The 13700-nt window shown below is 40.5% G+C and overlaps 1 protein-coding gene across 1 annotated transcript; it reads left to right on the top strand.

Moving 5' to 3' along the window:
• Window positions 1-414: 414 nt before the first annotated feature.
• LOC136755200 (rho-related BTB domain-containing protein 3-like) lies at window positions 415-10179 on the top strand. Its single transcript, XM_066711685.1, has 9 exons — window positions 415-490; window positions 2448-2514; window positions 4611-4964; window positions 5639-5748; window positions 6036-6234; window positions 6330-6503; window positions 6916-7082; window positions 8107-8250; window positions 9907-10179. Exons 1-9 carry the CDS (start codon window positions 455-457, stop codon window positions 10177-10179), a joined length of 1524 nt encoding a protein of 507 aa, XP_066567782.1. The 5' UTR covers window positions 415-454.
• The last annotated feature ends 3521 nt before the right edge of the window (window positions 10180-13700 follow it).

Below are 13700 nucleotides of genomic sequence, written 5' to 3'. Positions count from 1 at the left end.
ATTTCGTTTTTTGGTTGACCAATACGAAGACACTAAAGGAGGCCGGCCGGCATTGTTTGGTTTGTGACCAATCCGAACGAACACTTGACCAATGAGAAGGATCTTTGGACTTGACCAATCAGGAGGAAGAAATACGTTTGTCATCACAGCGGAATATTGTGGGTAGCTTTGAAAATATTTGTTTTAATAGATTTTTCTATTACATCACTCCACATCCATCATGGTACTTCGGTTGATCAAATTTCTTATTTTCATATATATATATATTTATTTACACCGATCATGGTGTAAGTATTCGACATCCTAATTTAAACAACCAATGACAAGACACCACCCAGAAACACGCCCATTTGGATAAAAAAGAGAGCCCCCTTAAAAAAGACCTCCTTTAGGTGACAGGGACTAGTTTTTCAGTTTGCATCGTAGAGGTCAGATCAAACAAACAACACCAACAATGATAATGTGTGAATGGGACGGTTTCACATGGCAGGTAAGTGCCAGTTCAAAAAATAAAATAACATTTATTTAGGCTACAATCTCAAATCTGTCAATTCATTAGATTGATTTGAAATTAAACTAGTTTGGACAAAAAAAAAGCCGTGTTGCATTGAGGATGGGGACCGAACACACCGGAACAATGATGCCACTGCACTCGCACACAGACAGACAGAGAAAGTGGGTTTGAATTGTGTCCAGATATTAGATATAGATATTAGATTAGATATAGAAATAGTGAGGACAGGATCTGTCGTGTCTGCTCGCTGTGCTGTTACCTGTGGCGCCGCCATACCTGCAGCTGCGTCTTGACCTCCGTGCCAGAGGGCGCTGGTTGGGAAAAGTAAAAGGACAGAATTCACGTTTTAACTTTTAAAATGAATTTGATGGTTTAACTTTAACATTGTGTATATTTGGGCTTGTTACCGGGGGGCTTAGGCTTTGATAAATAAGCATTTTAAAAGCAGGTCTTCTTAAAGAGATGCCTGGGGACAAAGGAGACCGACTGGGTTGTGCACTTTCATGTTGGCTGTTGCGGCACATTGTGTGACTCCCTGTGTCCAGGGCAAAACGCAGAACTTGTGCGCGGTTTCTTGGGTGCCACAAACCCCAAAATGTAGCCATAGACCCCAAGTATTTAACTCTGTCGCAATTGCATAGCCTACATATTGTTTTTCAATTTATTAAAAAATAGCTTAATATTTTTGTGGGAAATACATAGTTCTCCATATTAAATAATGAATATGTATGAACACATTTGCGTGCCTAAGTCATATTTGAACTTCGGGGGCCATTATACAGGTAGGGTATTTAAAACTAGTAGCTTTTTAAACGTTTTCATTAGGTTTAATGTAATCAAACAAGCCCATGCAAGTCATTTGTAATAGAAAGGCTGAACATCATGGATGGATGTGATCCTCATCTGCGCCTGATTCTCATTGACTGTACAAGTCGTTAATCACGGAGCCGATCTAAACCACCAGCAGTCACTTCGTTATGTTCAGTTTGTGTTACTGTTTAAGTCCTGTACGAATAACAACGCAGATTCATGTTTTCATGTCTTTATTTATTTGTATTGTTTTTAAGTTTACAGGAGTTTACTTACTACTTTGATCTGTGTTCGCAATGTTGGTAATTAAAGGGGTGCGCACCCCGATGGTATTATTTTTAAAGGGGCAGGCGAGGTCAAGTTTTACTAATGGGGAGAATATTGGTAATTAGTTGAAAACTGAGCTATCGGTGGAATTGAATAGACTTCTACAATTTGTGAATTTTAAAGTCACTAAGTTAATGTGTAGAGTTAAGTCAACTTTATTTTCTTTTGATTTGAGTAGGGAGGAGGTAGTCTGCCAGCACCAATATTAGGGTGCTGGATAATTTAGTAGAGAAGTCCCTTCAGTATGTACCTGAAGCTGTTTAGTTGAATGTAGTCTTTCATTTAGTTTTGATTACAGAGGGTCCTGAGTATACTTTATTCTGTGCATCCTGCTGACTTTTGTTTTCTTTTCCTCTTCCGCCTCCTGCCCCCCCCCCCTTCATTGCAATGTTGTTTTTATTTGTATTGTATATATTTTGGGGGAATAAAGCTTTTTGCACTACTCCTTTGTGTTCCTGTATAATTTGTCTCTCCACAGACTAACTGGGGTGGCTCCCTTTACGGTTAGTTTTATTTTTTGTTCTCCAGACAAGCATTGCCATTGATTTTTCTAATTGTGGATGGGTAATTATGCAATGTTAGGAATCTTTGTCACAATCAATAACATGTTTGGGTTAAATACAAAGACATATAGAATCATCGTTTTGAAGAATTCAATTCAGGATGTGGAAACCAGTTTGTCAAGTCTGAGTGTGAATTCAGTGTTCACTGTCATCAGAAGTGATGTTTGTTTTTTGAGGGGATGGGAAAGAAAAGAGAACTGTCCTCTAAACCTCTATTTGCTGTGTTTGTGCAGGGAGACACTCCTCCGAAGATTAGGAGGGAAATCCCTGACCCGACAAAGCCCACGCTGTCAAAACCAGGTGAGTTCAGTGTGGACTGGAGCTACTGCAATGCACATTAAACCTGGAGGGCTTCATTATAACAGATGTCCCCAATTAAACTACTAAATCTTGGACATCATTTGAAATTGTAAGTGGGTTTGGTGTTATAGGTAATTAGGTGTAATGCGAGACAAATACTTTGGATATACACTAATTTGCGGTAGGCCACCTACCGAACCACTGTAATCCCCAAACATTAAAAACGATGCTTTTCTAATGTACTCTGACCTTATTCAATGGCAGTTTGTAACATGGTTGGTAATGTGTGACTTAATAATCAAAAACACGCAACAAATAGTATGCATGACATGCACAGTCTCTGAGTTATACAGGGGCAGCTCAGCTGAAGGGCTGCTCCTTTGGCATCAATCAATCAATCAATCCTTATTTAATAGTGTAAATAATGCCTAAGTGTTCCAGGTAGGCCAAAAGGTAAAGGCTTATCTGTGCCAGAGCAAGTCATTCCAGGCTTCTTTTTGGCGAGTTTGCAGGTTGATGCTGCTCTGATTTTTAAATAAATATTTTAATTGGATATATTCCTTTAACGATTTTTGTTTGGTTTACAGAACTTGCAGTTTTCTGGGCAATAGTGTTTATAATGCATTATATCTGTGAGGAATAAAACTGAAACTGGGTAAATTCCAGTCTACATTTATTGTATGATTTCTTAGCAGACGGCCTTATCCAGGGTGATTTACAAAATATAAGCGCATTACAAAAGCAATACAGTATACAATTACAGATCAAAACCGTAATACAATTATGAGTTCAAAATTTCATAAGTGCATAAGAAATCTACAGTTAATACAAGTCCTACATAAATGCTCTTGAGCGGTATGCTGATTCACAGAAACTGGACTTGGTTGCCTGAGGGCTGGGGGTCTCTGGTATCAATAGCACAACAAAAGGTTGGTGAAGAGATGGTCTGTGTCCCAGCCTTGTATCAATAGCATCTCAAAAGCTATTGATAAAGATGAGTGAGGAGATGCCCCTCCCAAAAGCATGTTAGGCAGGTTGAGTTAATGAGATTCATGGGTGTGGGAGCAAATATGGGAGAGGGGTGAGGGCTCCATTGTGACCTTGTATGCTAATGGGCAGTTGCCGTTGGTCACTCTTGAAGGTGGAGTAGGACAGGCGTTCGAGACGGACTTGTTCATCGAGTTTTGGTATCAGTTTTGCCCTGCTGTACCCAGTTAATTATTTTAAACAGCAGGGGGTTTACGTTAAGTATAGAATTGCATAAAGAACTTATGAAATAACTTTTACACATTTTAAAAAGTCAAATCTAAGCAGATTGTTACTTCAATTAAGTAATTGTGAACTGAGGTCTAACAATAAACAACCAGGTAGGGGACCCCGAATGACCAGGATTGGAAACCCCTGGTCTATTGGTATGGAAGGCTGCTCATGTAGTGGTGTTAGTACCAGAGTAATGTGATTCAGTTTGTTTTAGTTTAATGCCTTGCAGTGCCATTTTGAACTAACGTGTGGATGGAGTACATGTGGGGCTTCCCAATAATACTGACTTGCAATACTGTTATCGTGATGTAAAGGCATGCTTACTCACTCTGCAGGATGCAGAGAAATTAATGCATCTTAAATTTGCAAGATTTCTAAGCTGAAAGTGTGCTGCTCTAGACACGCTTTCGAGCTGCGAGTTGAAGGAAAGATCTGAATTAAAAATCCTTTCAGCACTTTGTGTGGTTTCACTGCAGCCGACATTAAAGCCATCTCAAATGAACAGTGTAGTTTTAGCTCGAAGAAAGTCCCAGAAATTAAACCTGTGTCTTTTCTGAGTTTAGCATAATGTGGTGCCTTCTAATTTTAAAGACATAGGAGCTAAGGTAAACCGTTCGTGGAGAGGGCATGTCATCTGGCTGTAGGAATTAATGTAGTTGTCATCAACATAACAGTGCAAGTTAACAATTCTGTGGACAATAACGCCTAGGGGAAGCATGTATGACGAGGTTTTGCATGTCTGTGTGTGCTGCTTTGAAACGATAAGTGTAATAAAACTGTTGAATGAGAGAGTGTGTGTACCATGTCTGTAAGTGCTGACCTGTGCTTTTCCTTAGACAAGCTGCCGGGGGTGAAGGTGGAGGAGTCTAGCTGCAGCCTGGACTGGCTACGCCTTCTAGAGGACCAGCAGTTTGTGGATGTGGCATTCTACGTGGAGGCTGGGGGGGATGTGCTGGCTGGGCACACAGGGTGGTCCTGCTCTGTCAGCCCTGTCTTCCTGCAGTTGCTGGGGGAAGAAGGGGAGGTGATGCCTGGCTCTTGTCTGCCCTCCACATTGAGGGCTCCACTCAGTCTCATCTCAGCGAGCGACAGCACACACAGGAGTAATGGATGCCCCCCATCCCGGGTCCTCATGAAGGACCCCCTGCTGTCCTGCTGCCTGCCTGAGATGCTGCAGTTTCTCTATGCAGGTATGACAATCCCATCAGCCCACCTTCCCACTCAACTGCCTGCATGTCAGCCAATTATCCGCATGAGAGAGAGAGAGAGAGAGAGAGAATTAATTAATAATCAATAAATGATAACCTTGTTTCTTGGGCATCAATCTCAATGTAATGTGCAAGTCCTGCAAAAGGCACTGAAAGAGCGACAGACTTCTGTGTGCCCCACCTCTAGTGAAGCAGAGGATGCATATCAATATAAATCTGAATGTTTTAGCAATCTTTTTTTTTTTTTTTCTCTTGCTGCTGTGCTGTTTTCATGGAGATCCAGACTCCTGAACTCTCTTAGGAGTAAGCAAGGAGTGGCAGACATGAATGAGCAGTGCCACACAGCCTTTCCTCTCCTCTTGCCTTCCCCTTCCTCTGCTTTACTCTTTCAGCCACATGTTTAACATTAATTTTTACTGGGGCAAGTGTCTTTGCGGTAGAGTACTATAGCAGCAGCGTCAGGCAGGATTTCAACCTGCAATCCTTCCCGTTGTTTCCAGAGCCTTAACCACTCTGCCACACTGTTCCAATGCTGACACAAACATGTCACTTGAAGTCGCACTGCCTCTCTGGAATGTATATGAGTGGTAGCTGAGATGTACAGCCCCTGGGTTGTTGCTATCAGAGCTTATCACCTATATATTCCTGTGCTGCAGGAGCCTATCAGTGGAAGGAGCTGCAGTCCTCTGTGGAGAAAAAGCTGTGGAGTGCACAGGAGGTGCGTGAGCTGCTGCAGACTGTAAGACGACTTCTCGGTAATGAAGAGGTATGATGTTCTACAGCAGGGGTTCCCAACCTTAGGGTTGCAGTGATGCAAAAATGGGGTGTGGTTTTCTGTGTAAATCTAAAATAAATGTAACGGATGGTACACAGGCAAGATCAGCATTTGCCCATTTTCTGAATGTTGGGAAATGCTGTTCCAACAGAAAAGAACAGCTTTTCCTTGTGGGAGTAACTGGTGCTGCAATCACAACTACACTTGTATTGTAATGGGGGGGAAAAATAAATGTATAGAATTTTTAAGTGCTTTTCGCAAGAAGGAACTGACCTCAAAACACTGTAGCCTACAATGGCATGATTCAAATGCTGTCTGAAACTGATAATCATATTGTTGACTCTCTTCTCTCCCCTCCATCTCCCCAACTGTGCTCAAATGACCATGGGCCCCCTAGGATCCCCCAGCAGGACCCCATCTCTCTGGGCAGGTTCCTCAACAGCCCAGTGTTCTCAGACATCGCGTTCATGCTTGAGGGTCAGCAACATATTGACCTGCTAGGTCTGCTTAAAACAGTGCATAGTCAGTGCTCGCCTCTGTGTCTGAATATCTATGTTTATTACTCTCTCCAGGCACGCCTGTTCCAGCCCACAGGGCAGTCCTCTCAGTGCCCTGCAAGTTGATGGCCATAATGTTCAATGGGAAATATGTGGAGGCCAGCAGTAGTGAGTTTTCCTTCCTTGGCATCTCCAGAGAGACCTTCCTGTCTTACCTGGAATACATTTACACCGATGCATGCTGTCCAGGTGGGTGAACTGTAGAGTAATATAGTCTGTATTATTGATTTGGCAGACACCTCTATTTAATGCATGTACAATATAGGCTAATAAACATATTATTTGTACAACAGTACACTATGTTCTGTAGAAAAAAGTGTCTCTTTAAAATCATTCCTTCTGGAAGGAAGATGTGTGTGTTGAACAGACTGTGTTTTGGTTAGATGATGGAGTTTTGTAAGTGTTTTAACAAGGGAGAAATGCAAACTTCTGTTTTTGGTAATATCAATTTAAAGGCATTCCACTACACATGCAAACAAGAATGGCATTAAACACTTAGAAGTAGTTTTTCACAAGATTGACATGGTTTTAAAAGTGTTGCAGAAGTAATGGTAGAAAAAACTGGCCAACTCTCCTCCCTCCTGATTTCCTCCCCCTGCAGATAGTCTCCAGCAGGCCATGTCTTTATTGGTGTTTGTGGATATGTACCAGCTGACCCGCTTGCAGCACTTGTGTGAGGCATGTGTGTGCAAGTACCTGGAGAGCATGCCCAGCAGGAAGCTGCTCACCACCAGCCTAAATATAGTCACTCTTCTCAGGAGGGCCCAGGTAAGAGAAACGGATGGGGATTGGGGGGTGGGGGGATTGTAGAAATATTTAGGAAAATATTTTGGCGATATTGTATGCAATATAACGTGATTTCCATATAGTGAGGGGAAAAAAGTATTTGGTCCCCTGCTGATTTTGTACGTTTGCCAACTGACAAAGAAATGATGAGTCTATAATTTTAATGGTAGGTGTATCTTAACAGTGAGAGACAAAATAACAACAAAAAAATCCAGAAAAACGCATTTCAAAAATTTATAAATTGATTTGCATGTTAATGAGGGAATTAAGTATTTGATTCCCTATCAATCAGCAAGATTTCTGGCTCCCAGGTGTGTTATACAGGTAACGAGCTCGTTACCTGTATAACAGACACCTGTCCACAGAAGCAATCAAGCAATCCGATTCCAAACTCTCCACCATGGCCAAGACCAAAGAGCTGTCCAAGGATGTCAGGGACAAGATTGTAGACCTACACAAGGCTTGAATGGGCTACAAGACCATCGCCAATCAGCTTGATGAGAAGGTGACAACAGTTGGTGTGATTATTCGCAAATAGAAGAAACACAAAATAACTGTCAGTCTCTTTATAACTTTTTTTGAAATGCGTTTTTCTGGATTATTTGTTATTCTGTCTCTCACTGTTAAAATACACCTACCATTAAAATGATAGACTGATCATTTCTTTGTCAGTGGGCAAATGTACAAAATCAGCAGGGGATCAAATACTTTTTTCCCTCACTGTATTGTGGTAATGTTATAACACAAGGTCAGTACTATAACAAATTATCATGAAGTTGCTATATGAATGGAAATGTACATGCAAAATAACATCATGAAAAGAACAAATGTGTTGGTAAAGAGGCATTATATGCTGTGACTTTCATTGATGACAGTATTTTTTGCATAGTGAATTGCAGAAGGGCAACTGCATAAAATCAGGCTGTATCAAGATTCTATATTTCCTACCGAACAGTTAAACTTGTCAGATTGGTTGATTTGCGGTTTTGTTTTCTGTGCTCCTTAGCGGCACAACTCGCAACAGTTAGCCACCTGGTTCCTTCATTTCATCGCCAGTAACTTTCTGATCTTCAAACGGAGAGATGACTTCCTGTACCTCACTGGTAAGAAATGTTGGGATGGCGAAAGCACCAGTTCAGCTCAGCTCAGAGTTGGGTGGGGGGGTCTTGAGTCAGACCTAATGGACAGATTTGTCATCTTATGCATTTTATAATTGAGTGAATGATTTATTGATGCATTTGTACATTTAGTTTCCTGTGCTCCAAGATTTAATTTGTCTTGTTTTATCACGAAATTGAGTACAAAACCTTTAGCAAATAAAACTATATAGCTGAATTGTTTATTTTAAAGACGAGAGCTTGATATTCAAACCAAACACCACTCTGCACCATCTTTTTTTATATACACTCACCTAAAGGATTATTAGGAACACCATACTAATACTGTGTTTGACCCCCTTTCGCCTTCAGAATTGCCTTAATTCTACATGGCATTGATTCAACAAGGTGCTGAAAGCATTCTTTAGAAATGTTGGCCCATATTGATAGGATAGCATCTTGCAGTTGATGGAGATTTGTGGGATGCACATCCAGGGCACGAAGCTCCCGTTCCACCACATCCCAAAGATGCTCTATTGGGTTGAGATCTGGTGACTGTGGGGGCCAGTTTAGTACAGTGAACTCATTGTCATGTTCAAGAAACCAATTTGAAATGATTCGACCTTTGTGACATGGTGCATTATCCTGCTGGAAGTAGCCATCAGAGGATGGGTACATGGTGGTCATAAAGGGATGGACATGGTCAGAAACAATGCTCAGGTAGGCCGTGGCATTTAAACGATGCCCAATTGGCACTAAGGGGCCTAAAGTGTGCCAAGAAAACATCCCCCACACCATTACACCACCACCACCAGCCTGAACAGTGGTAACGGCATGATGGATCCATGTTCTCATTCTGTTTACGCCAAATTCTGACTCTACCATCTGAATGTCTCAACAGAAATCGAGACTCATCAGACCAGGCAACATTTTTCCAGTCTTCAACTGTCCAATTTTGGTGAGCTTGTGCAAATTGTAGCCTCTTTTTCCTATTTGTAGTGGAGATGAGTGGTACCCGGTGGGGTCTTCTGCTGTTGTAGCCCATCCGCCTCAAGGTTGTACGTGTTGTGGCTTCACAAATGCTTTGCTGCATACCTCGGGTGTAACGAGTGGTTATTTCAGTCAAAGTTGCTCTTCTATCAGCTTGAATCAGTCGGCCCATTCTCCTCTGACCTCTAGCATCAACAAGGCATTTTCGCCCACAGGACTGCCGCATACTGGATGTTTTTCCCTTTTCACAACATTCTTTGTAAACCCTAGAAATGGTTGTGCGTGAAAATCCCAGTAACTGAGCAGATTGTGAAATACTCAGACCGGCCCGTCTGGCACCAACAACCATGCCACGCTCAAAATTGCTTAAATCACCTTTCTTTCCCATTCAGACATTCAGTTTGGAGTTCAGGAGATTGTCTTGACCAGGACCACACCCCTAAATGCATTGAAGCAACTGCCATGTGATTGGTTGGTTAGATAATTGCATTAATGAGAAATTGAACAGGTGTTCCTAATAATCCTTTAGGTGAGTGTATATACATGTGTATATATATATATGTGTATATATATATATATATATATATATATATATATATATTTGTAGGTATGTATTTCTGCACAAATTACTAGTAATATTTCACACATACTGAAGAGCCTGAATCCAACCTGTGCAGCACATCTGTGCTGGCACCTACTAACTTCCTGATATTTTGCAGGATGTGAATGGCAAGCAGTGCATCGTGTGTCCCTGGCACAAGTACAAGATCACTCTGGTAGAAGGGGAAGGGCTGTATCAGTCCATCGTTCCTCTTGATCCCAGGAGCAAAGCCATCTGGTGCTCCAAGGGGGTAATGCAGAGGACTCACTCTGTGCAGGAGAGGGATGGTGATGTGTTTGTTACTCTCTCGGACCTGAGCAGGAAGGTGGAATCACACTACTACCAGTCAGAGAAGTACAAGCAGGCCATGAGAGCTACCATTAAAAGATGACAATGTAAGGAATCCACAGGACCGTAATGAATCATCAAGATATTTATTAGATAATGGTAATTCAATTATATAGAGATACAGGTGACAGAGACATGGAGGATCCCTAGATTCAATGAAGGTTCTGAGCCTCGAGAAAAATAGGTGCGGCAATTTATTGGTTGAGACCTCGAAAAATGAAAAAGTCCATATATGTGACTGGATATATATAACTGGAAGAATCAAAGACAATGCATTAAATACTATTTAATATGCAAGTCTAACATTATATTGACTACTGAAAAATCAACAATAGAGCTAATGAGTTGATATGTCAAGCACTCCGCTTCTGTAACATTGTGGACAACTCTCAGAAACTGCTTGAAGCTTTGTTATCAACGTAACCATGTTTACCTCGTCCCCTGAAAGTATCAAGACAAGGGAAAGCAAGTGTTTTGGGAACTGAGTGTCTCTGTTTACTACAGACTTCTCGACACAGAAGAAAGGCAGATACACACAGGCCTCCAAGTCAAAATTAATTAATATGGATAAGTTCAATATAGTTCCTGAACAATACTAGAACTTCTTACATTAAATTGTGTCACTGAAGACACCACAGTGTCCACACACCATGCTGGAGTTAGACGAGGATAAGCCATAGTTTGGAAAGAAGGATCATAGTTCTTGCTACATAAGTTGCGTCCACAACATGACATGCCCATGCATTTCATATACAAAGTATAAAGATGAACCTCCTGTCTGTACTGACTTATCTTTCCTGAACTTCCTCTGAGTCCTCTGGCTCTGGGAGGCTTGAATAAACTGCTTGTCTGTTGACTTTCTCAGTCCTTTTCAGGATCATGAATACCTCACTTAAAATATTCCAGCTCGTTGGTGCAGCATAAGGAGATTATTATTTTAACCTATCAGTAGATGGATCATATCTCTTTCAGTCTTTCAATCACTGTGTTGTCTTCTCTGGGCTCTCTTTTTCAGCAAAGCACTGTGCTAACAAATGGACTGTTATATTTGAAACACCATACATCACACGCTAGTATCACAACCTTCCTTACTTGAATGCTTCAATTTGCTAAATACGTTTTGTTTTCCCTAATTTTTTCTTAGTTCTATAATTACAGTTTTCTAATGATACAGTTATTAAGTCAGAAAAAAACCTATGAATCCAAATTATTTACAGCATAATTGTAAATCTCGAAAAACTACTCGCTTCTAAATCTTTTGTAGTAATTTTTGTATTACGTTAGTATAAATACATGTTAATTTGGATTCATATGTTTTTTTTTTCTGACATTATGTGAACGAAAAGACACAAATGCGCCCGTTTTCTCATTGGAAGTAGGTACATTTCAAAATGTCACTATCCTGGTCACAAAACCAAAGGTTGTTTGGAATAATAGCCATTTTCTATACTTTTGAGGAATAAGCAATTAAGAAATAACACTTGAATAAGAGAGCTGGGGATTTGCTCCTTCCTGTCGCTAATTAACCCTGCACAGTCTGACAGGTGGCCTGTTTGTGAGGAGCGGGAGACTGTGTTTCATTGTTTAAATGTCTTATTAAGGCCAGGATTTTACTTGACTATAGGTTTTATACACTTATACAGAGGGGGAACTCCTCTTTATGTTACCATTCTAAGTTTTTTATTTATGTTGTCTAATGGTATTGCTTTTACTGATTGTTTCATGTTTCCTTGGTGTTTGTTTCAATAAAGTGCTTTGTAAAACTCAAAATGCTCTCTCGCTCTCTCCCGAGCCCTCGTCACTCCCGCCTCCTAATCACCGCCCCCGGCGGTACCTCACCCCAGAACTCAGAGAGAGCCCTCATTAACACAAACTGGGTGAAAATTGAATGAAAACTGAAGGAGTTATAATAATTTATTTTATATGTATTATATACATTTCCCCTACTTTGCAAGTCATTTCTCCACACAGCAACATCCGATCTTCACAATCTTGCTATCATTTGATAGTTTCCAGTGATACAACAATGTTTCTGGCCAAAATAATGCGTTATTAATAGATACAGCTCAACACACCGGCGTATTGAAAACAATGGGGCTGAATTCAAAGAGTTCAAGACAATTGTGCAAAAGACACACCTAGTGTAGATAACCAACACAGTCCCGTGTGTCATGTCATAAGTCTGAATGGTCAACAATAGTTTTTCACTCCGAAAGCAGGAAGCTGGTGTTGCCTTATTGTGTCGTACAGAACACAACCATGTGACAATTCATATATGTTTTAAGTTATTGATTACATGTTCACAGAATGTTCCATAATGGTTTATGTAATGTTGGTTTACTTTATTTTAGTTTCTATTTTGTGTTTTTTCTTTTCTTTTTCTGTATGTTTGTTGCATGTTTACCACTCTGTAAAGCGCTGTGTGGCTACCCTGTGAAGGGCGCTATACAAATGGAGATTGATGGATTGAAATATGTATTCTTTACTGTGTTTAACCAGGACTTTGCTCCATATCAGGAAAGGGCAAAGTGGACCTTCAAGCCTACCTGAAGCAGTGGCAGGACGAGCCCCTCGAGAAAGAAGACAGCATCAAGGATCTGCTCAGAATAAAGCAGGTCAGCACGACACTCCATATCTGTGACATTTCTGCACTTTTCAATCTTATTCATCTGTGTCTTTCTGTTATGCCAGTCAGGGGTCTTTTCTGCTACAGACACACAGAGTCTGACTTGTGAACATTGACTGTTAAGAGACCTGATACAACCACAGCTGCTTATAGACTGTTGATCCTTTCTCTCAGCTTTCAATCCTCTCACTTTTTCCTCCTGTTAAGTAGGGGGAAAAAAGGAAAAGCATTTACCTTCTAAGAGGGTGAATTGAAAGTATTTGTCCCTAGTGCCACCACAATGGATTTGAAAGGAAACAATTAAGATGTGCTTTAAGTGTAGACTTTCATCTTTAACTTGAGGGACGTTACATCAAAAGTAATTGGACAAACTAACATAATCATGAATTACATTGTGAGTTTCAATACTTGGTGGCAAATCCTTTGCAGTCAATGACTGCCTGAAGTCTGAACCCATAGACATCACCAGATGCTGGGTTTCTTCCCTGGTGATGCTCTGCCAGGCCTGTACTGCAGCTGTCTTTAGTTCCTGCTTGTTCTTTGGGCATTTACTAGTACTCATATTGTTTTATTTTGATTTCCCCTATGCCCCCTTTCTTAGTGCTTAACGAAGTCTGCATTTACTAACTTTTGCAATCTAGGATGTAGGACTTGTATTGTTTACTGTATATTTCTTATGCATTTGTGTAATTTGTAATTTGCATTATGCTTTGAGCTGTACTGTATTGCACTTTGTATTGCTCTTATATTTTGTAAGTGGCCCTGGATAAGGGCATCTGCTAAGAAATAAAGAATAATAATAATAATAATATGCATGTACTAATAGTATAATTTATATATAGCCCTACACAATTATAGGCTATATTATTGTGTGTATATATACAGTAATCCTACTATGAAATGTTATCAGTTTAATGTCTCAATGTACTCTGAAATTA

This window comes from Amia ocellicauda, chromosome 8, assembly GCF_036373705.1.
Source record: "Amia ocellicauda isolate fAmiCal2 chromosome 8, fAmiCal2.hap1, whole genome shotgun sequence".
In the NCBI taxonomy this organism is placed as follows: domain Eukaryota; kingdom Metazoa; phylum Chordata; class Actinopteri; order Amiiformes; family Amiidae; genus Amia; species Amia ocellicauda.
Note: the sequence above shows the minus strand (reverse complement) of the source record. Positions and strands in the feature narration are given on the sequence as shown.

Coding starts and splice junctions, on each gene's coding strand:
- LOC136755200 (XM_066711685.1), top strand. CDS start 455: ATGATAATGTGTGAATGGGACGGTTTCACATGGCAG. Junction 491..2,447: donor GGGACGGTTTCACATGGCAG/GTAAGTGCCAGT, acceptor GTGTTTGTGCAG/GGAGACACTCCTCCGAAGAT. Junction 2,515..4,610: donor GCCCACGCTGTCAAAACCAG/GTGAGTTCAGTG, acceptor GCTTTTCCTTAG/ACAAGCTGCCGGGGGTGAAG.